Source organism: Ochlerotatus camptorhynchus, unplaced genomic scaffold (assembly GCF_037179485.1).
Source record: "Ochlerotatus camptorhynchus isolate MF236.1 unplaced genomic scaffold, CSIRO-AGI_Acam_v1.1 ptg000305l, whole genome shotgun sequence".
Lineage (NCBI taxonomy): Eukaryota > Metazoa > Arthropoda > Insecta > Diptera > Culicidae > Ochlerotatus > Ochlerotatus camptorhynchus.
The window spans coordinates 766970-790528 of NW_027040793.1; the positions used below are offsets into that span (position 1 = coordinate 766970).

General features: G+C 37.8%; 1 protein-coding gene across 1 annotated transcript in view; it reads left to right on the top strand.

Moving 5' to 3' along the window:
- The window catches only part of LOC135707227 (monocarboxylate transporter 2-like), a 130706-nt gene that overhangs the window by 23114 nt on the left and 84033 nt on the right, over positions 1 to 23559 (top strand). The window contains exon 2 of the mRNA XM_065228992.1: positions 19866 to 21460. Coding sequence (XP_065085064.1) covers positions 21124 to 21460 — 337 coding nt within the window. The 5' untranslated portion in view covers positions 19866 to 21123. The remainder of the gene's footprint in view (positions 1 to 19865; positions 21461 to 23559) is intronic.

The following is a 23559-nucleotide window of genomic DNA, read 5'->3' on the forward strand; positions in this document are numbered from 1 at the left end:
CTGCAAACAATGTTTATCGAGTAAATAGAGCTGCCGATGATGCTATTGCAGCTTGTAAAAATCTAAATTCTAGCCAACATAATTCTCACGAAAATTTTGATGATTTTTACTTAAGAAGCATTACTGATCCTAAAATGGAATTTTTACAAAAATCATTAATCGACTTGATTACTGATAAGCCGAAAACTAACTCCATGTTTAATGCCATTTAAACTGGAGTAAAATTTGCGAACAATACCGTCATGACGTTGAAATTCTGTGATGGACTTTAAATCTTTAAATATTTTGAATTGGAATGCTCGATCTCTTAAAAATAATGAAGACGAGCTAATTAGCTTTTTGAGAGTTCCTAACGTGCATATTGCCTTTTTAACTTAAACGGTCCTTAAACCTGACCATAACGTTAAAAGGGCCTTGATGGAGCCTGTGGTGGAGTTGCCATCATTGTTCATATATGTACATATCAAACATCAGTCTTTCTTCGTTTGAAACCAACGGTTTTGAAACTTTGGGAGTTACTGTCAAAACTAAATTTGGACAACTTATAGCTGCCTATTTTCCATTACAATGCACAGATCTGCAAACGAATTTTCTCAAGGGTGACCTTCAGAAACGTACCCGTCATAGGTCTAAATTCTTCATTATTGGTGATTTTAATGCAAAACACCTCTCATGGAATAATGCTCAAAGCAATTCCAATGGTAATATTCTGTTGGATGATTGTTCTGCAAGTTATTATACTATTCAATATCCAAACAGCTCAACATGCTTTTCTTCTGCAAGAAATCCCTCAACTATTGATTTGTTCTTAACTGATTCATGTCAACGGTTCTGATCACCTTCCAGTAACTTTTAAAATATCCCAAGAAATAATTTCTAATCCCAACAGCTCTATTTTCAATTACCATAGAGCTGACTGGGAGCAATATCGAACATTTATGGAATATAGCTTCGAACATTTATGGGATATAGCTTCTCCTTCCTTTGCAAACCAAAGATGATGTTAATTATGCTCTTATATCTCTGACTACTTCTATAGTTGAAGAAAGAGCTGCCTCAGTACCAAAATGCGAGGTTAAATTCGAATCAATTATAATAGACGACCATCTTTTTCAGTGCTGCACTGGAAGATGCTATTATCCGCATTTTCCCAGCATGACGACCCCGGCAAAAGCCTCCATGGTCTAACCCAAGCCTACGCGTGCTAAAACGTCAACGCTCTGCTGCCCTCCAAAAGTATTGTAACTCTCGCTCGCCGTACTACAAACGGCTGTTCAATTTTACAGGTCGTAGTTAAAGAAATTACAATCGTTTTCTCTATAATCGACAAGTGAGACGCACTGAAGCGAACCTTCGCACGAATCCGAAAAGTTTTTGGTCATTTGTCAACTCCAAACGGAAGGAATCCGGGTTGCCTTGTTCCATGTTTCTCGGGAATGACTTGGTTAATAGCGAAAGAGAAAAAGGCGACTTGTTTGCTCGTCATTTCAGGCAAGTGCTCCGCTTCACCGGCACAAGTGCTGGATGCTACTGTTGGGATGCCACGTGATGTGTTAATTTAGATATTCCGCGAATTTCAGAAGTCATGGTGATAGCCGCAACACGCAAACTTAAGCTCTCGTTCACCGCCGGACCTCACGGCATTCCGTCATCAGTTCTAAAACGTTGTGTAGCCAATCTCTGCCTTGCGAGGTTATTCAATCTTTCGGCACAGCAATGTGAGTTCCCCTGCCGCTGGAAACTGTCTTTTCTGTTCCCAGTTTACAAAAAAAGGAGATAAACCGAATGTCCCAAATTATCGTGGAATCACCTCCCTGTGTGCCTGCTCAAAACTGTTCGAGATTATCATAAATGATGCTCTATTCGCGTGTTGCAAAAAATATATCGATACAAAACAACACGGCTTTTACCCGAAGCGCTCAGTGTCCACGAACCTGGTGCTGTTTACTTCTAACTGTTTCCGATGCATGGATTCAGGATGGCAAGTCGATGCTGCGTTTAAGGATCTAAAAGCTGCATTTGACACGGTGGACATAATATCTTGCTTGCCAAGCTGGCGTCTCGTCAACGGCTGTGGATTGGTTCAGATCTTATTTGGTGAATCGCTATGTACGGGTTAAGATTGGCGCGTCGGAATAGGATGTTTTCTCAAACAACTCGGGAGTTTCCCAAGGCATTAACCTAGGACCGCTACTATTTTCGATCTTTTTAAACGACGTCGCCTTTCAGATACCATCAGAATGCCGCGTTTTTTATGCAGACGATACAAAAATCTACAAAATTATTAAAAGTCTCTCGGACTGTTGGGATCTCCAGAATATGTTAGGTATTTTTGCTGACTGGTGGTCAAGAAATTGGATGAGTCTAAGCATCGAAAAATTTAAAATTATTTCCTATCACCGTAAAATCGAACCAATCATGTTTGACTATGTTCTCTAAGCACGCTGTCTTGCTCGTGTAGAGCACATAAAGGATCTCGGCGTTACCTTGGACTGCAGACTCATGTTCAGAATCCACTACAATGACATCATCTCCAGAGCTAATCGACAATTAGGCTTTATTTTCAAAAATGCCGACGAGTTTCGTGACCCGCTATGCCTCAGGTCACTCTACTTCTCGCTTGTGCGATCCTTATTGGAGTCAAGTTTTGTTGTTTGGTGACCTTTCCTAGCTGGATCACTAGAATTGAATCCGTTCAACGCAAGTTTGTGAGATATGCTCTTCGTTTCCTCAACTGGCGTGACCCAACGAACTTGCCTCCGTACGAGGAGCGTTGCCGTCTCCTGGGAATCAAACCATTAGAGGGGAGACAGACGGTCGCTCAAGCTATGTTCGCTGGAAAGCTGCTTAAGGGGGACATTGACTGTCCAACACTGCTGGCTCAGCTAAATATGTATGCCCCTGAGAGGCCTCTTCGTCAACGCGACTTTCTGTTTTTGGAACCACGGCGCCGAAATTATACACAACACGAGCCAATTCGAGCAATCAGCCAGCAATTCAACAACTTCTTTTATATATTAGACTTCAATGTATCATCGTCATCAGTTACTTGGCCGTAACTATTTAGGTTTTATTCATTTAGACAATAATTGTCAGTTGAATTTTTCAATATACAAATAAACAAATAATCAAACAAATCTTCAACTCTTGATCCGTCTTAAAAATGTCCGTAGGAGGCAACATCAAAGAACACGTGATCCTGTCATGGAAGTGATCTGGCGGGATTTACAAAAACAAATTAAAAATTGATTCTCTGCCCTGAGGAACAAAACTTTGGAAAATAATTGAACCTGAGTTACAAACCCTTTTGGAAATCCACAAAAAAAATGAAAAAAACCACAAAAGCCTATTTCAGCGCTTTAAGACCACATCGAATTTCGATTTTGAGTTTCAGCATAAAAAATGCTGATATGGGTTCAGTAATATAACTTTCTGCTGGATTCAGTATTAGTATTTTTAGCATTGCCGAAATCCAGTAAAACAGGTAAATGGTAGATTATTTGCCGATGATCAGTAAGCCGAGCTTCCTGTCTACTTAACATTTCCTGTCTACGGTATCTGACAACAAATTTCAACTTTTTGACGTTTTTCTTTCGTTCCTGCGATTGCGGACATGATGTGTATTTTTTAAGATAAGTTAAGTTTTCTTTGTTAACGATGTTTTCAGCCTGGAGCTGGTTCGCCTCCGCGTATTTCTGATAATTATATAAAGTTATGAAGTTTGGTGTAAAAATTGAACCGTAAATATCAATTATTGTCCATAAATTCTCAAAATATATCAGGTATATCAAGCAATTAATTGGTTAAACTGTTTTATTAATGAAAAAACCTTAAGGCTTTCCAGGTTTCGTTTGCAGAACGTAGGCGGCAAAACAAACATGCTCCAGCTCCTTTTTAAAAATAGTAATAGAATGTTACCAATAAAATTCGTGTATGCTTTGTTATACTATGAGCCATGTTTTAAAAATATTATTGATAAAATGGAAAACAAATATGCTGCTGGTATAGCAATTTAAAACTGAAGCTAGCTGAAGTATCAGTAACAACGAAAAGAAATAAATTTACTTTCGATTCAATGATATTTTGCTAAAAATTACTGGTAAATCAGTTGAAAGCTGCACACTACTAAAAAAGGCATGTGAATTACGGTCCCCTAAGACCGATTCATGTAAGCGGCCTTTTGACATAAAATCAGTTGAAAGAAACGAGAAAATCAATTCAATCAAACGTTCTCTTCGTTCAATTGCTTATGTTTCGGTTTGAGAACACTGTATTTTACACGAAATGTTTGTTTACGTTCTATGATTTACGTCCAATGTAGATAACGTCTCGTGTAAAAGTAATTATATCTAAGTGTGTGTCTTTTATTCTTATGCTGCAACTTCAGCAAACAAAATACAAATTCCATGAAGATTCAGTAAAGTGTTGCCATTTTTACAGAAAATCAAATTGTTGGAACTGTCAGCCGCAGTATTTTATTGGAAATTTGGCTCATATTTCATCAGGTCTAAAATTTGGTGTGAAGGTGGTTAAACTTTGATCACACATTCGGATAAAGCTCAGAAACTTGCTAAGCACTAGTCCTATTGAGAATCAGGTTGCTCGGGATTATCTGCAAAATATATTTGATTCGTCCTGATTTGGATGAATTTAGCTATAAAACTAAAAAAAATCAAAATATGAAAGCTCCAGGTGATGATGGAATTTTTTTATATCCTTAAAGCTCCAAGAGAGTTCCTTTGAATTGGCATACTTTCCTAATAAATGGATAAATGCAAAAGCTGTTCAAATTTTGAAGCCGGATATAAATCCAGCTGAAGCTTCTAGATACCGTCCAAAACATTTATTTGTTTCAATAAGCAGACTTTTTGAAGAGATAATTTTAAATAGAATTATGCTTTGCATCCATAGGAATTCAATTTTTGCCTATAAGCAGTTTGGATTTCGCCATGGGCATTCAACTATTCATAAACTCTTAAGAGTTCAGAGTGTTTTTATGTTGCTTCATACGCAAAGTTAACGATTTTCAGAGTTGGTTGGAAGTGCTAACATGAAGCTTTAGTGTGATAATTTATTAGTTAGAGAATGATCTTTAGAAGAGAGAAGGTGGATAGTTCCGTTACAGTACGGCAGTATGAAAATTGAATAGAAGTTGAAAATGAGCGAAGGGCCATTAATGCGACAGTTTTTGAAGTTAGACGCACATCTTTTGCCTAACCCGTACGATGTACGCGGAGACTTGAAGTATGTCTCCAAGTCTACAGGCCTTGGAAATTCTGTCATATACCCCACAATATGGGTATTTTTCGAATCGGAGTGACGTATAGAGACCGGAAATCAAAGTCTAACGCCATTTTTAAATCCAAGATGGCGACTTCCGGTTACATAAAAACTTGGAAATTCTGACAAATACCCTACAATATGGGTAGTTTTGGAATCGGAGTGACGTTTAGGGACCGGAAATCGATGCCTAACACCATTTTGAAATCCAAGATGGTGGCTTCGGGTAACAGAAAAGCTTGGAAATTCTGTCATATTCCCTACAATATGGGTGTTTTTGGAATTGGAGTGACGTGAACAACCGGAAATTTATATCTGACGCCATTTTGAAATTCAAGATGGCGGCTTCCGGTTACAGAAAAATTGGCAAATACCACCAAGTCACCACGATTCTTAAGATACCCATATTGTAGGTTATTTAACATTATTTTAATGTTTTTATGTAACCGGAAGTCGCCATATTGAATTCAGAAATGGCGTCAGACATGGGTTTTTTGTCCTAATAAGTCACCCCGATTCCAAAAATACCCATATTGTGGGGTATTTAACAGTATTTTCCAGTGTTTCTGTAACCGGATGTCACCATCTTGGATTTCAAAATGGCGTCAGACATGGATTCCCGGTTCTCACAGGTCACCCCGATTCCAAAAATATCCATATTGTTGTGTATTTAACGGTATTTTACTGTTTTCCTGTAACCGGAAGTTGCCATCTTGGATTTCAAAATGGCGTCAGACATCGATTTCCGGTCCCTACACGTCATTCCAATTCCAAAAATACCCATATTGTGGGTTATTTAACATTATTTTTCTGTTTTTATGTAGCTGGAATCCGCCATCTTGGATTTTAAAATGGCGTCAGACATCGATTTCCGGTCCTATTTGACAATATTTTCAAAAACCTATTTTTTCGAAGTAAATCCCAAATAACGAGTTTTCTTTTACAAAGTAAATCCCAAATAACGAGGTTTTTTTTACGCACTAATTCGATTTACGAACCTCCGTTTTGGTTCGTAAATGGAGGTTCCAGTGTATTTGCATGTCAATTGTTTATAGAAAAACTGTTTAAAATACTGATTTGCCAAGGCAGGAACAATGTAAAAACACTGAGATATATATCATAACAAATAAGGCTGGTAAGGTACTGTAGTAGCTGGAGCAGATAAGTTTAAATGAAATGTAATGTACTTTGAATGTTAAACAAATAAAGAATTAAAAAAGAAGTAATGGAATTAGCAGAACACAGTAAATAAAATCAGAAAATACTGGTGGCGTTCAGTAACTCTTATTACAGTTATTGGTATTAACCTAAAAATAAGCCGAATGTGCAGCAATTTAATATTTTTGACGGGTGAAGTCCGCTTAAAAAAAAGAACGGAACATCGAGTATACGGTTACGTGTAAAAACATAATAGTCAGGAAACGAAATTGAATTGCACACCATTTTCATAGTTTGCCTGTCAATGATTTATATTTTCTTAAAATTGTACATCATTCTCAACATTGCAACACTTTCAGAGCAAACAAGAGGAAAAGACCAACTGCATGACCCGATATTATCATTTCATTTCAGGCGAAGGACGAGGGTAGTTCATGAAAAACTTTTCAGCAACTGCCCTCGTCAGACAGATGCTATATAGCAAAAAGACCGTGGCCGAAGTTAATTAAAATTCTGTTCTGTAGCAAGATCTCCAATTACTACGCACAACCCTGGCTGGTGGAACAAAGTACCTTTGTTAAAACCCAGTCTCGTTTTGCACTTTGTGCAGAAAATTTGAATAATATCTCAAATGAAGCAGTTACATCCTCCGGTAAAGAACGCTTCACTTTCAGAGGGGTACAGTTCAACCTGAAATTTAATCGAAACATTATGGTAGGCACATAACTTTCATCACTTCCTTCCACTTTTGTTGGCAGTTCGTTGACTTTGTATCTAATTTCCAATGTATACAAACTCTAACTGCAGGCTCATAAACACACCCTTCTCGGAGCGAACATCGTTTTCCTAGGTGATTACCAATAGTTTCTCGCACTGTTTTTGGACGGAAGGAAGTTGAAGGTAATTCTCCATAATGGTTCAATTATCTCTGATGATTTATGATAGGCGAATCCGGTTTTCATCGTAATTGCAACGGTCACCTTCGATAAAGAAATGAATAATGGATTGTCGAAGTATATAAGTATAAAATCTATGAAGGATACATCACAGTCCACGGAGTCCCTAAATGGTATCCTAAGCCTTTCTGTATTTAAACCCATTAAATTTAAACCCATTCTTGAAGCTTCGTTTAATCCCAACAAAAACTTATCCATTTTTAAACACACAGTTTTCCAACATAATCCGTACCCCATGTGGCGAATAAAAAGCTTCACACGTGAAAGTAGCCTGTTCGCCGGATCCGTTTCGCGGTACGTTTGCTTTTTTTTCAGTTTCCGTTGACTGCCCCACCACCTGGTTGCTGGTTGAAGCGGAACGTCGTCGCACATTTCGATGGAAAAGGATGCTCCGGATCTAACATAACATGCAAAAAAAGAACTTTGATTTATTAATGAAATAACTTTTTAAGCTCATCCTCACGCGGGTACGTGCCTCGGAGTATCCTTTGTTGGGCAAAAAGCATGGGCTCTTTCATCGTAGGAAGACGTTGTGTGTAGGTGGACGGTAGAGGTGTCTACCGGATGCCCTTGATGATGCTCGCTACGCTACCAGTGCGAAAAGCTTTATGAAGCGTGAATATAATGAAAATTTTCTTTAAGCTCCTTTTAGTAGCCTATTTACGGAGAAAGTAACAGTCAAATTCGTGAATATACTTTTACACGGAGAATATTCAACCGAAGGTGATTAAAGCGGAAACCTGATTGAATTAAGGTTATATTGGTGATCATTGAGTATTTCCTCAGTTACTAAATGCTTTCCTTCGCTCAGCTGGTAAAGTCGCAGCTATATAGCAAGACTATTCTGGAGACGGCTGGGTTCGAATCCCGGAAAGGTTTGGGAATTTTTCTTGATATAAAATGTCTTCACTTCCCTGCGAAAGTATTAAAATGGACCGAATGCTGAAATGGTGCAAACAAAGATAGCTATCAGTTAATAACTGTGGTGTTGAGGGCAGACCTAAAAGTGCTGTTATGACGCAATAGACAATTTACTCTATACACCAATTGATGCTGATTGACTGCGAATTGACTTACGTTGAAGCTGAAGTAGTTTGAAGAAGCTCTGAAATGGACCGAAATGTTGCACAAATCTAGTAAAAAAATTGATTATGCCAGATCACTCACAGCTCTAGTCTAAGTTGGTAGCAGTAATTGTACCTATCAGTGTTAATAACGTGGCCGTGTATAGTCGATAAAAGTGATTGAATCGGTGTGCTTCGTGCTGATGATATGGAAGCACAGAATACAGAACATCCTAATCATGAGTTCATAATTCCGAAATACAATTTCTCGTGAAAAATTTGTTTCATTCAGCTCGCTTTTAAGCCAGGATCCAGGAACTCCCCAGAATATGTCTGACCACAGAAACAAAATAATGACTATCGTAATTTCCCAAAACTAGACAAGAGCACCCATTCGCATGTCATGCTTGAAAGTGTCATAAAAATATCTCAAAAATAAAGGACTTATAAGTCGGACCTAAACGGGTAGATGATTATTGATTACCCTAGGATTTCTTGGATGGGAATGCTTGTGAATATCTGTGGATGTGCCTAGAGCTTTTTCACACTCCTGTTGCAGTTAAGAAATTGTAAACTATAGAAACAATGTACAGGTTGGCAAGCAGTGTTCGGACAATCTCAAAAACTCAAAACTCATGCAAAAATGACCAATGAGCTTTCGGGTTCAAAAATTCGTTTATTTATATTTTGGCGTTATTTATTGTTATTACTATTGTTTGGGCCTCAGGGTTTAAAGTTGGAATGATTTTTCGACGTTGTGAGTGTGAGTGCGTGAATATGCATGAGAATCTCAAGCGTGAATTTTGTTTGCCACATTCGCACGCGAGTTTATTCTCGCAAAAAGACTCAATGAATGAAATTTGAGAATGATTTTCTGAACACTGATGGCAAGTGATTTTCTGATTTTAAATTCCTGGTTTTTCCTGGTTTTCCTGGTTTTTTTTATATAAATTCCTGATTTTTTAACAATGCTTTAAATCAGATTTCCTATCATTCTTCTGCATTGGAATATTAAATATGTATTTAGTAAAATACTTCAAATTACATGCTTCGTATGCATACTAAACTGGTTTGATAAAACTGAAGTAAAATAATTATTCCATTACGTAAATAATTTATATTTAACGTTCGCTGAAGAGAATTCACTAACTAAAATGCATATCATGTGTCAAATCAGATAAAAATATATAAAATTCATCAGTGCTCATGCGGTTCATGTCAACAAATTAAAATTAAAGTTTGACTGATAAATATCCATTAACTGAGTATTTGTTTCGGTCCACTTAGCTAACGTCTACTGTAATCACGTGGCTTAAGGCCAATTGCTTGAACTCCACTCTAGCCTTACTCCTGGTTTAACTAAATGGGTACATTAGTCCTTGGGGATATTGGCATTTATGTCATTAACACTCAGAACACGAAGCCTTCGGTAAAATGTGTAACGGCAAACTTGCAATGTTTGAAAAATTATAGCTCAGTCATTTTAAATCGTGTTTGGAGTAGGCATAGAAAATCATGTGCATTCATTTCGTGCATTCATTTACATTCATTTGCCTCAAACTTTTTTCATCAACAGCATTCAGCAAAATGTTGCTAAGAGCTTTAGTAGGTTTTGTTATAAGCTATCTCTTATGCATCACGAATAAGAGCGAACAGAACTGTTACTGTTTTTTAGTGAATGTAAAATACTTTCACTGAAAAACAGTAGTGGCTTCTGTTTGCACTGGTTTGTCATGCATAAGAGATACTGATTTGAGTTGTTAACAAAAGTTGTAGGTAATAGCAAAACCAACAAAAGTTCGATACATCATTTGAGGAATTTTGTTGATGAAAAAAGTTTGGGGCAAATGAATGTAAATGAATGCAAGAAATGAATGCAAATGATTTTCCATGCCTGGTTTGGAGTGTTGAAAATCAAAACTAGTCCGCAAGCAAATAATGCAGCTATTATTAAATATTTACATCAATTTTCTCTGTAGAGACGAACCAGCTAAAGGCTGAAAGTCTCTAAAATAAAGATAATAATAGTAATAATAATAACCAATTTCCCTTAGCCTCCCTTATCTCTGTTGGTAAAGGCGAAACTATAAAGCAAGACCATGCTTGGTTCCTAGCCCGGTCTAGGAATTTATCGGGTTGAAAAATTTCTCGACTTCCATGGATGATTGTGCTTGCCACAAAATAATACTAATGCAAAAAGAGTACAGTAATGATGCTTTTTTTTTTAGCAGTTGCAAGTATTTTTACAGTTTCAGCCTCCAACTCCTTGATATTAAAGTTTGAGGTTAGGGACACTGATTTATATGAGCTTTCATCGTGTTTGTACTGAGATAGATGTATAGGGTAAATGATGGTTTTGGCACCGATTGACTGTTTTCGGGAACCAAAATTTAAACGTTAATTTCGCTGTATTTGCTCACCAAAACACTTCGCTGAATGTATAAACGATTTCTTAGTCTTTCAGCTTCAATCTGATTACAGTTTTACGACTGAGAAATCCTGTTGAGCCAGGTTATTCTTCTAATGAAATAAACGCACTACAAAATACGACTGATTTTGAGTTGCCGATAATAGAACAGCTGATTAACATGCAGTTCAAAAGGAAAGGATTACAAAGAAACAAAAGCCTGTCGGCAATAGTCACACTCACCTGACAAATTTGGAGCATTATAAAAACGTTTTTAAACAATTTTGGACAATTCTGTCAATTGGAATGGATAGAATAGCAAGCAGCATATGAATGTAAATGTAAACCGGGGGGGGGGGGGGGCACCCCTCACCATCCCTCTCCAAAGGGAGATTTTGTACCTTCCTAAAGTTGTCCTAGCTCGCTTTCTACTCTCTATATGCAATTTTCACACTGCCGTACTCTAAATTCAATTCTATACTTTCATCTCCTCATCTATCGTATACAAATTAACACTTAAGTCTGTTATTTGAAATTAGCATCTTCAACTATGTAAACCGGTTTGTGTGTGAAGCTGAGAAACTGCTAATAGAAGTGCAGACGCTGCTTAAGCTGACGAGAATACGTAAATTCCCCTTTTAAGCGTTAAAATGCGGAACCATCAACCATTGAGTATAAGGTGCATGATAAAAGATCGTATTGATTCACAGGCGTCGCGTGCCTCTTTTTTAAACCTGTGCAACAAACTGTATTCGTTGCAATTTACAATCAAATTTTTTTCCGTGTTGGGTATATTCATCACTGCTGCCATTACTTTGATCTATTGTGATATTCCCCGTTTTTATATTGCTTTATCAGAGTTATGTCGTATCACTATTTTGTGAAGCGACCAACATAGACTGACCAAAAGCATTTTCCCAGCCAGGTATTGCATTTCGAATGAAATGTACTACTTGACTGGGACCTGCATTTCCAAATATCAAAGGGTTCTGCTAGCCCCTTATCCTGAAAAATACGCCTTTTATTCAAGATTACTGCACAAGAGCATAGCAGGTCTTCAGAGTCTTCCTTTTCTATGCCGAAGAATCGAAGCATATCCACTTGAAATTTTCCTATTAACTTCAAATGATATTTACATGGACAATGTCCTGTTATCAAACCAGTATAGACACTGAGATCTTTCTTTGATAATTCAAGAATTTTGCTAGTTTTTTTTCATGCCCTTCAATTCCACAGTGGCCAGGAACCCAATATAGGTTTACTTGATTTTGACAGGCCAATTTCTGAAGTGACATTGCACATTCCCATACGAGTTTTGAATTGCATGTTGCTGATTTAAAAGCATTTAATGCTGCGTGACTATCAGACATAATGCAGATATTCGAATGTTTAGAATTTTTGCAAGTATATTACAGAGCATTCAAGAATTGCTTGAATTTCTGCTTGGAACATGGTTGGCCAGTAACCCATAGATATTGAGATATCTATCCCTGGACCAGTTACCCCTGTCTGTATAAAAAAAAAAACAGTTGAACCTGGACTGATGTTTGGTACCCTTTTTCCCAAACATTACGATCAAACTCTGCTGCATTGTATAAACGATCGAAATTATATTTTTTATCCTTCCAGTCTTCATTTTTTAATACAAGAGAATCAATATCAAACATTTTTAAAATACTAAGGTGTCCTGTAAGATCACCTTCAAGGAAGTACTTTGTTCGTAGAACCCTTTCCGTCCTTTCGCTCCTTTCAGTCAATTGGATAAATTAATGCAACGGAAGCAGATAAAGTAGAGCATCTAGTGACATACTCGGTGTATTGGTAGGATATTCTGGGTCTTACAATCGTCAATTAATTTTATTAACAATTAACAACCTGCTCTATATGTGAATTCTAGTTATGTTTACTGTCAAGAATGACTCCCAGATACTTGACTGTTCGTGAAAGATCTAAAGAAGTTTCTTTCAATTTTAAGTTATTAGGGTAACTGATGATGGTTGGACCTATTTAGGCCGGTTTCACACGACGTCAACATTCATGTCGTATTTTTTTTATGAATTCAACATATAATTATGAAAAATGCGTGATTAGGCGAAAGATCTACCTTTCTTGTTTCTAATAATAACATAAAAAGTTAAATATTATGAACAAATGATTTTATAAAACGTTTTTATTCAGCAAAGAATTATGATGTTGGTTGAACCTATACTGATCTTGGTTGGACCTAAAAAATGATGATGGTTTGACCTATTTTTGCAAATGCTATTTAGCCCATATTTGTTCAAAAACTTTGTTTAAAGCTTATTGGTATCATGAAAAAACCCTTTTTATACAGTTTTTATGAATTTGCTATTTAAAAAAATTAAGAAATTTGAGTTTAACTTCGTTTTTAAAAAAGTTCACTTTCCGCGCATTAGCTATTCATCATGGCTCATTTTCTGGGAAATCATTGACCCGATTTGGAAATTTTTAACGTCAAACTATAGGTATTGTGGTCCCATTGAAAGCTATCGAATATTTTTGGAATCGGTCAACTGGTTCCGGAGATATGGCCGGAACAAGTTCCAGGGTATATGGAACATGGAGCTAATTTTGACATGGAAGGAATAAAACCTATCATGCGACACTTCACATTACTTCCAAATTCGATAAAAAAAAGATCAATAACAAAATTGAGTGCCTTGGACCACATTGGCCACTTCCGGGCATGTTCTGGGTGCCCCCGGGGAATTTAGGAGCAGAATATCAGAACTTAATTCCGGTTTTATGGTTTTTTTTTCTCCTAGGAGCTTTTTTTTCGGAAATAAGTTTCAGTTAGCTTTTTTTAGTTTGTTAACATTTTATTTCAACTTAATTCACACACAGAAGGTGTATGAGAAGTGCTTAATGTAAATTCATATTAACAGATTCTTTCGGCGCTTTCGTGGTAGTTCGAAAATCGGTGGTTATCCTTTCAGCCAACCTGACGATGGAATTCCTCCTTTAAATTTACGCCCAACTAGTGACGCAAGGTCTTTAGCAGCTTCCAAGATCTTTTTGATCGTCTTGGGACTGCCCGAAGCAGCACACATACAAACCCAATCCCCTAGCTGGTTCTCCAAATCAACACTTAACACTATTTCCCTTCCATATTTCTTGCCGTGGCTTCCCTTAATTTTTGCGCGAAGTGTCGTTTTCGGAATATTGTACCTTTTCTGTGCCTGATACGCGGTAAGTGATTTATTTCTTACTAAAAGAACAGCCTCTTGAAGATTTTTGACCGTTTAACTCTTTTCTTTAGCCATTTTTTCATTAGAAGAAACTGATCACTCAGCCAAAACGAAATCGAATTTCAAATCAGCTGCGCATGAAGGATGTAGACAAACCGAAGCGCACCTAGCGGCCGTCTTAGGAAACACATAGGTCCAACCATCATCATGCGTAGGTCCAACCATGATCATATTTATCTATTCGAATTTCTTCAATTATTCAAACATTTTAGTGAAACCAATAGATAAATGAGCGTGAGGAATCTTAAATGACAGTTCTTGTTATTGACATCGTCGTGATTGTGCGCTGCTAAATTTGCCGATTTTTTATCACACGGGCTATCGTTATTCGTTTTTTTTCCGTTCGGTACACCTGTAATATTGTTCTGGTTGTTAGTGGAAAGTGCAGTTCGTTGCGATAATCGTCTAATTAGAGCATATTTTGTGTTGTGAAAACAGTGAAAAAGTTATCCAATCAGACATATTGTAGTGTATACTGTCTAGCATTGGGCGATCTTGAGAATCCAATTCCTCTTTGCGTATTAGAGCATCTCCACCACTGTTTCTAAATCACTTTTGGAAACTGAGTCAGCATGACTTCTGCCTGTGACCAATGCGCTAAACCAGTTAAAGGCGATGAAGAATCCGTCTCCTGCATGGTTTTTTTGCGACAGGATGATTCACCTAAAGTGCGGGTGCAGTTTCGAACGCCTTTGGATACGGTTGTGTTTTAAGTTTGTTCTCTGTTTTGTGCGTGCGTTCGCTCTCATAGTTTTCGGCTGCAATTGCCAGATTATCGCTGGCGCTCTACCTCCCGGACGTTTATACGTGTGTGATTGGTAGTTTTCTCGCTTTCCGGGAAGTTTTAGAATAGAGAAAGAAAACGTGATTCAACATGTTTGCAAGCATCAGAAGAGATGTCGCGATCTGCGTTGTTTGTTTTTCTCCCGGACCAGAAATTAGTGGCATCGCGAGTTATAATTTTTTATTTCAGTTTATTTACGCGCTGCAAGGTGCATGAAAGAGCTCAGCACAATCGGTGTTGATGTTGGCTCGCTTGTAACTTTTTTTTTGTTGTGTTTTCGAAAGAAATTGATCGGAATTGTACCAAAAGTGCTTCTGAACGTTTTTCGCAGTTGGGTGTGGTGAAATTCGTGAATTCGCGGTTTATGTTCAGTGAAAATTCCGTGTCACAAAATTGCTCACCGAGTTTCCTTTTTTTGCCGTTCGACGACGACAGGTTTGCGAGAGAAAAATAAGCATCGGGAATTTGCTCCTGGATGTATTGATTTTGTGAGTACGTTCCAGTTGAAAATTGCTCTACATATCTCGATTGCATTTTCGAGGGGACGTTCGGAGAGCTTTGAGATTTAGGCGTTGTTGCATTTGCGGGCAGATGAGTTGGTCGCCGGTAAGGGCCAGTAAGTGCTGCCAGCAGATGAATCAAGAGGTATTCGAAACAAAATTGATAAGAAATGTCCATTCAAATCGATTTAATACAGCTGAACAAATTTTAAAACTATGTACGTGCCAGATTTGGAAATAATATTTTTTGAATCTGGAAGTGTGTTTATGATACCATTATCCATTTGATAAAGGTAGAGTGAACATGCGGGGCTAATTGTAAGTAAAAGTGACCTCGGAGTGGTCGTGAATTACCAGGCATTCTGAAATGGGTCACTGGAGCTGCAATAGAGCTAACACCTTCTAACTCCCGGACTAAACCTGCTTTAATTTAAGGGTAATAAAAAGCAGTTTTCTTCCATAATAACACTGCCGGACAGTGGGGGTTAGATTGTACACAAACACAAACAAACAAACAAACCAATAGATAAATGAGCGTGTTTACACCTTAAAGCAGTATTTTACTGCATGAAAATAAAAATAAATGTAAAAAATATTCCTTTTTTGTATGTTTGAAGGTAAGGCATGATGACGAGCTAATGCGTGGAAAGTGAACTGTTGTGAAAACACATTGAAACTCAATTGTTTTGAAGTTTTTTCAATAAAACACCCATGCAAATTGAAGAAAAAGAGTTTTTTATGATAGTAAAGTGATCTTTGAAAATAAAAAATTAGCGAAGATTGACTAAACTAGCGATTGAAAAAATAGGTCCAACCATCATCAGTTTTTGGATAGGTCCAACCAGAATCAATTACCCTAATAGAAAATTTCCTTTTCCGTGTGAACGGTACAATAGTGGTCTTAGAAGGATTTATATTCAACCCTTCTTTAGTGCACCATGACGAAACATAATTGCAAATGCAAATGCATTCTATTTTGAATGACATTATCTTATTTTCCTCGTACTATTATGACTATGTCATCAGCAAAGCCAATTATCTCGAAGCCCTTTGCTGCTAAGATTTGGAGAAGTTCGTCAACTATTAAAGACCATAATATTAGTCACATATTAGTTTTGTTCTATTTTCCAATGCTCCATGAACTCGAGGGATATATTCTCAATTTATATGTTAATCACTACATGACGTAACAGGGCCTATCATCTTTTGTAAATAAATCTTCCATTGCCCTTTCGTGTGATCCGAAGTACACCCACGCAATCCAGGAATACTTTCAGGAAAGAGGAATTTATTCTTGTTTCTATCAAAAGGCTAACTCTTTCGATTGAAGTGAAATAAAGAATATCCTACAAACACTCCCGAAAACATTTTTTTATGCAAGACAGAGTCGAAATCTCCCCTGCGTAGCAAACTTCAACTAACCAACACTTAATTCACCAGAATAACACTATCTGAATAAACCATAGAAAGCTCTTAAATTTGGACAGATGCAACCAGCAACCATCGGCAATTGAGAGATTTGCAAGCAAGAGTGAGAGAGTGAGAGCGAGTAATATTTTCTTTTCCTACGCGGGAAGGCGGGAGAAATGAATATTTTGCTCAAGCTTTTGCACTTCCTTTCTCTGTTACTCTGTTTGCCTACAACCAGATATCCAAGTGCACAGCGAGAAGTGCACGCTTTAGGCACCGATACATCACAAATGTTCTTCTGGTTAAAACTCATACATTCAAGCTGGTCTGCAAGCATGATACACGTCCAAAGCGTACCTGACTGCTGTTTCCGTGTTGCTCCCGTTTAGCACGTCCTTGATTGAATGTTTCAATTAAGACTAGTGGTGCCAATCACCATGTATTGTGGACAATATGTGGTATGTTTCAAGCATAATTCAATTTTATCTACAGGTGATAGAAGGTCTGGCAATCATTTAGCTTACATCAGGCATTTGACCATTCTAAAACATGACACCTGCCACCTAAAAAAGCTTGCTTTTAGGTGCACTATTTAACTAGTTTTGTCATGGTAGTGATATGGACATTAGACTGATGCAAAATTTGACTTTTTCGCTCCACAGTGCTTAAATGGTTTCAAATCGGATCCTGATTAGCCTCCCAAAGTTACAACTCATTTGGTTAGAAACAGACTTCGCACAAGCCATTTGAAATTTACATGTAAATTACTATGGGAAATCTCAACTTTTTGTTCATTGCCTTCTAGTCTTTTTCCATATTGAGCTGCGAAACAGTTCGATACCCATTCTTATAGAAAATTTTCTCAGCTACAACTTTGCTGAGGATCGTTTCTATGTAAAACGAGACAGGAGAAAGTTATTAATTATTTAAGAGATTGGTAAACTTATGACATGATCAAGCAGCTGCTCTGTAGGCAACACTGTATTTTGCAGTGTGACATAGTAGCCATGATTTTTGTGTCCTATTCAACGCCCCAGAAACAACAATGTTGCCTGCTGAGCCGTTGATTGAGCATGATCATAAGACATCAGCGCATTGAACCATTGATAACTTTCGATCCTTGCATTTAATCAAAAAGTGGTCTTCGGCAAAGTTGTAGCTGGGAAAATTTTCTACAAGTACAATTGAAAGTTTTTGAAGCAGACCGATATTGTGAATTATTAGATAGACATGAACAAAAATCTTGGTTTTACCATAGTAATTCCCATACAAACTTCAAATGGTTTGTGCCATCTCAGTTTCTCACCAAATGGGGTCAAATTTTGAGAGGTTAGTCAGGATCCGATTTGGAATCGTTTAAGTATTGTGGAGCGAAAATTTCAAATTTTGCATCACTCTAATGGACATGGATCAAGAACTCAATGCATTAGGTTTTACCCAGACCATCCAAACTGAATGTAATCCTTCATGAAGCAAACCTAGGCCATCGATTTAATTGAGTCATACTACAAAATAGTATGATTCAATGGTCACTTGTGGTCTGGAGTACAGAAGCATAACGCATAATATTGTTGGTGCCAAATATTATGAACATTTCAAGCAAATTAACATTAAAACTTCTACAATTCGTGCTACTAAGAAATATTTTATTCAAGTGCTTTTTTATTTCATTACATCAAGTCTAAAGAAAAATTGGACTATGTTTTGGATATTTCCCCACAAACTTCAGTTTTACAAAAAATCATAACTTTTTTGCTCAATTTTTTCCATTATGGCGTAAAGTGCAATAGCTTGCATTTGTTATCCTCTAAACATATCAAAAACTAAAAAAAAAAACTAAAAAATCTGCTTTAAGGAAAATATTGTTCAAGCTTTTATTTTTATATGGTGCAATTTTTTTAAAGTATATATATTTATTTATTTTTTTAAATAGTCTAAGCCATTACCTACCACATTGCTCAAGGCACCAAGCCGATCGAACAAACCATTGTCGAGTATCAGTTTTCTTAAGCTTAATAATTTCTATAAAAATGTTATAAATAATAAGGCATGATTCAAAATTGCGATTTGAAGATTGAAAATGGCATTTTTGGGCAAAAAGAACGTTTCTGCAAATTTTCATCCAAATAAAAAATACATGAATAAATGGATTAGCGAATTAGTATGGAACCGCTCATCATCATAACCCCACAATAATCAAACATCCAGGGTCACATGAATTTCAACGTTTCAAGATTCCAATAACAGCCATTAGTGTAAGTGAAAATGTACTATCCATAGCCACAAAAAGCCAAATGGCACTCTGGAACTGTTCCTCAGCAAGCCTTCTCCGTAACAAAATTTGTTTCCCCTAATTGAGATATTCTTACACAGATAACCCTGACAGCACTGAGCAATCGTACATTATCTTTATCTGCCTTTCCAATGGGTGAGCACAATTACTTCTGTGTTTTGCCGAACAAGCTACACGGCCGGTGAAATCGACTCAAAATTGAGTGGTTTTTCACCCAAAATCACAAAAAAACGAAGGTCACTCATAGACTGAGTAAATTTTTCCTGAATTTTCCGAGAAAAAATGTTTCGATTATGAGGAAAACCAAAAGCAGTTTCTTTCAGTCTATTAGTATACTCCTGACCTGAGTAAAATTTTCGTAGATTTTTTCATATTGGAGGATGCTGCTTGAAGAGCTCAATGAAAGATTTACATTTTTGCGATTTTGAGCAAAAACCGCTTAGTTTTAAGTCGATCTCATCGACCGTGTACGTACTAAATGCCTCATTACCAGGCCGATCAATATTTCTTCCATTTCTGCCGAGATCCGTTCTCCCTGCGGGAATGGACATGCCAGATACCACAACAACATCACCGCCCATAATCGTTTTTCTTTTTATTAAATTATTAAAATCTCATGTTCTCTCGTTGTAGCTGTCGCATTACCCAAAATTTATCCACCCATAAATATCTTTATTTCCCGGCATCGGGCGATATTCTCTCATCGATTGACCGAAACTTCTCCGTCTCTTTCTTCCATTGCAGACAAAAATCAACGATCGAACTTGACGGCAGTCGCGGTATGGTCTGGCAATCCAACCACAGTGCATCTGTATTGTTAGTAAGCAAAGTGTAAACCCATCACGGCCCAAGTGCAAAATTTCCACTTGCTGCTAGCATCCCTCCATCCACACGCTCCGACTGCCGCCGGTGAGGATGTTGCTGCGGCGAACGGACGAAGAAATTCATAAATACGTGACTTTACGAGCTGATGCCAACGCGACGTGGAGTGATCTTGTTGATTGTCGTCGTCGTCTTGTTCGTCGACGGTCGTGCAGGCGGGTACTACGAACGCCCCCCAGTTGAGAGGAGGACAATCCTTGTCCCACAGAGCTAGTGAGAAAGATATTCAAATTAAATGGGTGACGTCCAATAAATCAGCCGTTAATACGAATTCCGGACACTTTGGAATGCTTTTTCGGGGAAACGCGAGGGCGAACGTGTGAGTGTGTAACAAAGTAGGTGCGAGAGAAGGGCGGAATTGTGTCGAAGTCGCGAATTTAGCGTTACTCGCCGAGAGCGAATAATACTGTGATACAACTTTGTGAAACAAAACGAAAAGCAAATAGTCAATGAAACCCCACCGCTCAAGGGAATGAAAATCTACCAGAGAAATTCCATTCAAACAAACTAACTACGTCCTCTCGGGTGCTGTCAAAGTTATTGCCCCCAACCGTGACATAGAAATTTCACTCTAGCAAACAAGAACAGACCAAAAGTTCGTCTTTCCATCGTCATCGAACATTCGTGTCCTTCGTAGGCGAAAATGTTCGGCCAGTCAAATCTAAGCAATCCGAACCATCAGTGTATGTACAGAAGCTACCCTACACTTTCCCAAAACTCCTACCCACAACAAATCCCACAACAGCAGCAGCAGCAGCAGCAGCCCTTCCTGCACCAATCTATGACCCTTCCATGACAGTATAGTCAAAGCCGTCAGACCCGTAAAAACAATTGCTATTATTGCAATAACAACATCAATCTCACCTGCACCTGTTTGTCGTCGAGTGCCTTAGGATACTTCTACTCGACGTCACAAACCCTCAACTCGGCCCCATCGACCCTACCCAGGCGATCACGTCCCTCAAACCACCACTATTTACCCACTTACCCATACCTGCAGGCTCCCATTCAGCCCCCGATCCAATTCCAGCTCCAACCACCTCAGACTGCCACCAAAGCCACCTCAATCACTCCACCGGTCCGTGAGCAACAGAACCAAGAATCACAAGTCGACGAAGCAATGCTCGGAATCAACACCTCCAACGATCTCGACTCACCGGCCCTGTCCGCCTCACCCCCACCGGCTCCTGCGCCCAGACCACCCCCAGTTCGGAATGGTTGCCAACGGTGTCGATTCACGGCATCGATGGCTTCGGCCAATTCGACACTGAGCCGATCCCACCAGCATCTATCAGGAAGCGCTAGCAATACCCTCACCAGAGGGAACACTCACAATAGCAGCCTTCGGGAGAGCAGCGGCGGTGGTGGCGGCAATCATATAGCCACTAGCACTGCCCATTTGCACACGGCTGGGACGACTACGACAGGACATCATGCACAAAATGGGACATATCCCGGTGAGTATCTACTACACCTATCTGTTTTATCAGTGTGATGTCACTCGACGCCGATCGAGTGCAGCGATGCATGGTATGCATACATCAGATAGAAGATAGGATACGGGGGCTATAGTTTTTAGATTGGTATGCTTGATGAGTTATTGCGGAAAAATGAACACTCAGACACGCTGGCGGTGGTGTTGAAGCTGAATGTGACATTTTCATAATGCTTGGCGCTCTTTTGGTTTCTACATTATTTTCGAATCAGTTGGTAGGGTGAATGCTCCTTTAGTTGTGGTACGCTCGAAGCGTTTGTTCCATGAAGGCTCCAGCAACTCAAAGGGGCAAAGGCAATATTCTCTGCTGTGGATGAATGAAAGAATGCCTTCGATGTGACGATTCAAAGCGAATGTGAGGTGTGTGAAAAGGAAACTCATTCCATCGAACAGTGGGACCCAAAACCCTTAAATCTACATTAGATTTTAATAGCTTTTATATTTTTCCATCAATGTGTTCCTATGTTTGAATATGCGTGTTCCCAATTTTAAGATGAATGGAACTCAAAATAAAGCTTCTAGAACTTTCGGCAGTTGCCAAGGTCTATGAAATTTTCTAAAATTCATAATGCAAATAGTTTCTTCACTTCAGTTGGTTTTAAATTTTAATCATCTGCACTCATAAAGATGTTTTTACTAGGAAACATTCCTTTTCCATGGACATGGACAAGGAGGTTGACGGTACTGAAGCAATGGGTTATGTTTAATTTCTTCATATTTGCACCGATGATAATTTCCACATATCACCTTCTCAATGCTTCAGTATGCCTCAAACAATTAATTCTTGGTTGTTAATAGAACTTCCTTGATGAAATCAGCTGCTTCATGCAGACTCACCAATAAAGTAATGATCTTCTAGTAAATTTTGCATATAATTTTATTAATATTTTATTTTATTTTATTTAAGCATATTATTTTTGTTACAGTCAATTAGAATTAGCATATGATAAAAGAGATTTAATGTTACTTGCTCGTTTTAGCGTAAAATAATCAATATTTATTTTACTTGTAATTACCTTTGAAAGTTTGATCAAGTTTTTTTTTTGTGATCTGAAATTTTTTTCAGTTTGGTAAGAAGTTTCGAAGCTTACGCATGTCCACAGGCCTAATAGAAAGATAGGCAGAAAAAGTGTATCATTTGTTTGTAGTTTATATTTTATTCCTTTCATGTTATCGTAAATAATCGTAATTGTAATGTAATTATCGTACATAATACATAGTTAATCCATATATTCGTACATTGACGCGAAGTGCTGTGGATTATGAGATGCTCGATGACCCTGGAGGGATCGTTTTTGCTTACTGAGCAGAAAATCATGGGTTTAATCCCAAGACTCTTAAATTCATGATCACTTAACAAAATGAATATGTTCTCAGAGACGAACCAGCCCAAGGCTGAAAGTCTCTTTAATAAAGAAAAAAAAATGTTCTTTCGATAGCCGGCTATTGAGAGATTAAATAAACAACAAATAAACAATACATACTTTTGGCTCCATCGCCAACTTGAGGTGAATCCTAACCGAATACCCTAAACAACCCTCCAACTCCGTAGCACTTATGAGGTTGTTGCTAAGTCGGTGGCTATTGCTATTTAATTTATCGTAGTATTTTGCCTAGATTCCGATGATTGTAGTAGCGTTTTGTGTCGTATTCCGTGTAGGTCTCAAACTGGGTGAATACTGAATATGGGTTTTTAAATGATAGTTACGGTATTTTGTAAACTTTGACAACGGTGCATAAAGTTCTGATGGATGAGCACGAAATAATCGATAACGCCATGCTTTCAATCGGTCGGATGTGATGTGAGAAGAAGCGTAGACACACATGAATGAGGATATATGCCGACTTATAAAGCACCATTCCCGTAAATGTGGTTTAAAAAGATTGAATTAAAATAAATGTTGATAAAAACATAAAAGGGAATTGTAATATTTTAGTTAACTGCTATAATAGACCCTAAACACAAATAGTTAAAATGTATGTAATCAAGATAAAAACCTAGTTGCTTTAAAATTCAAAAGTGAATTCAAAGGAATCACTCTACGTAGAGATCCAATTTAT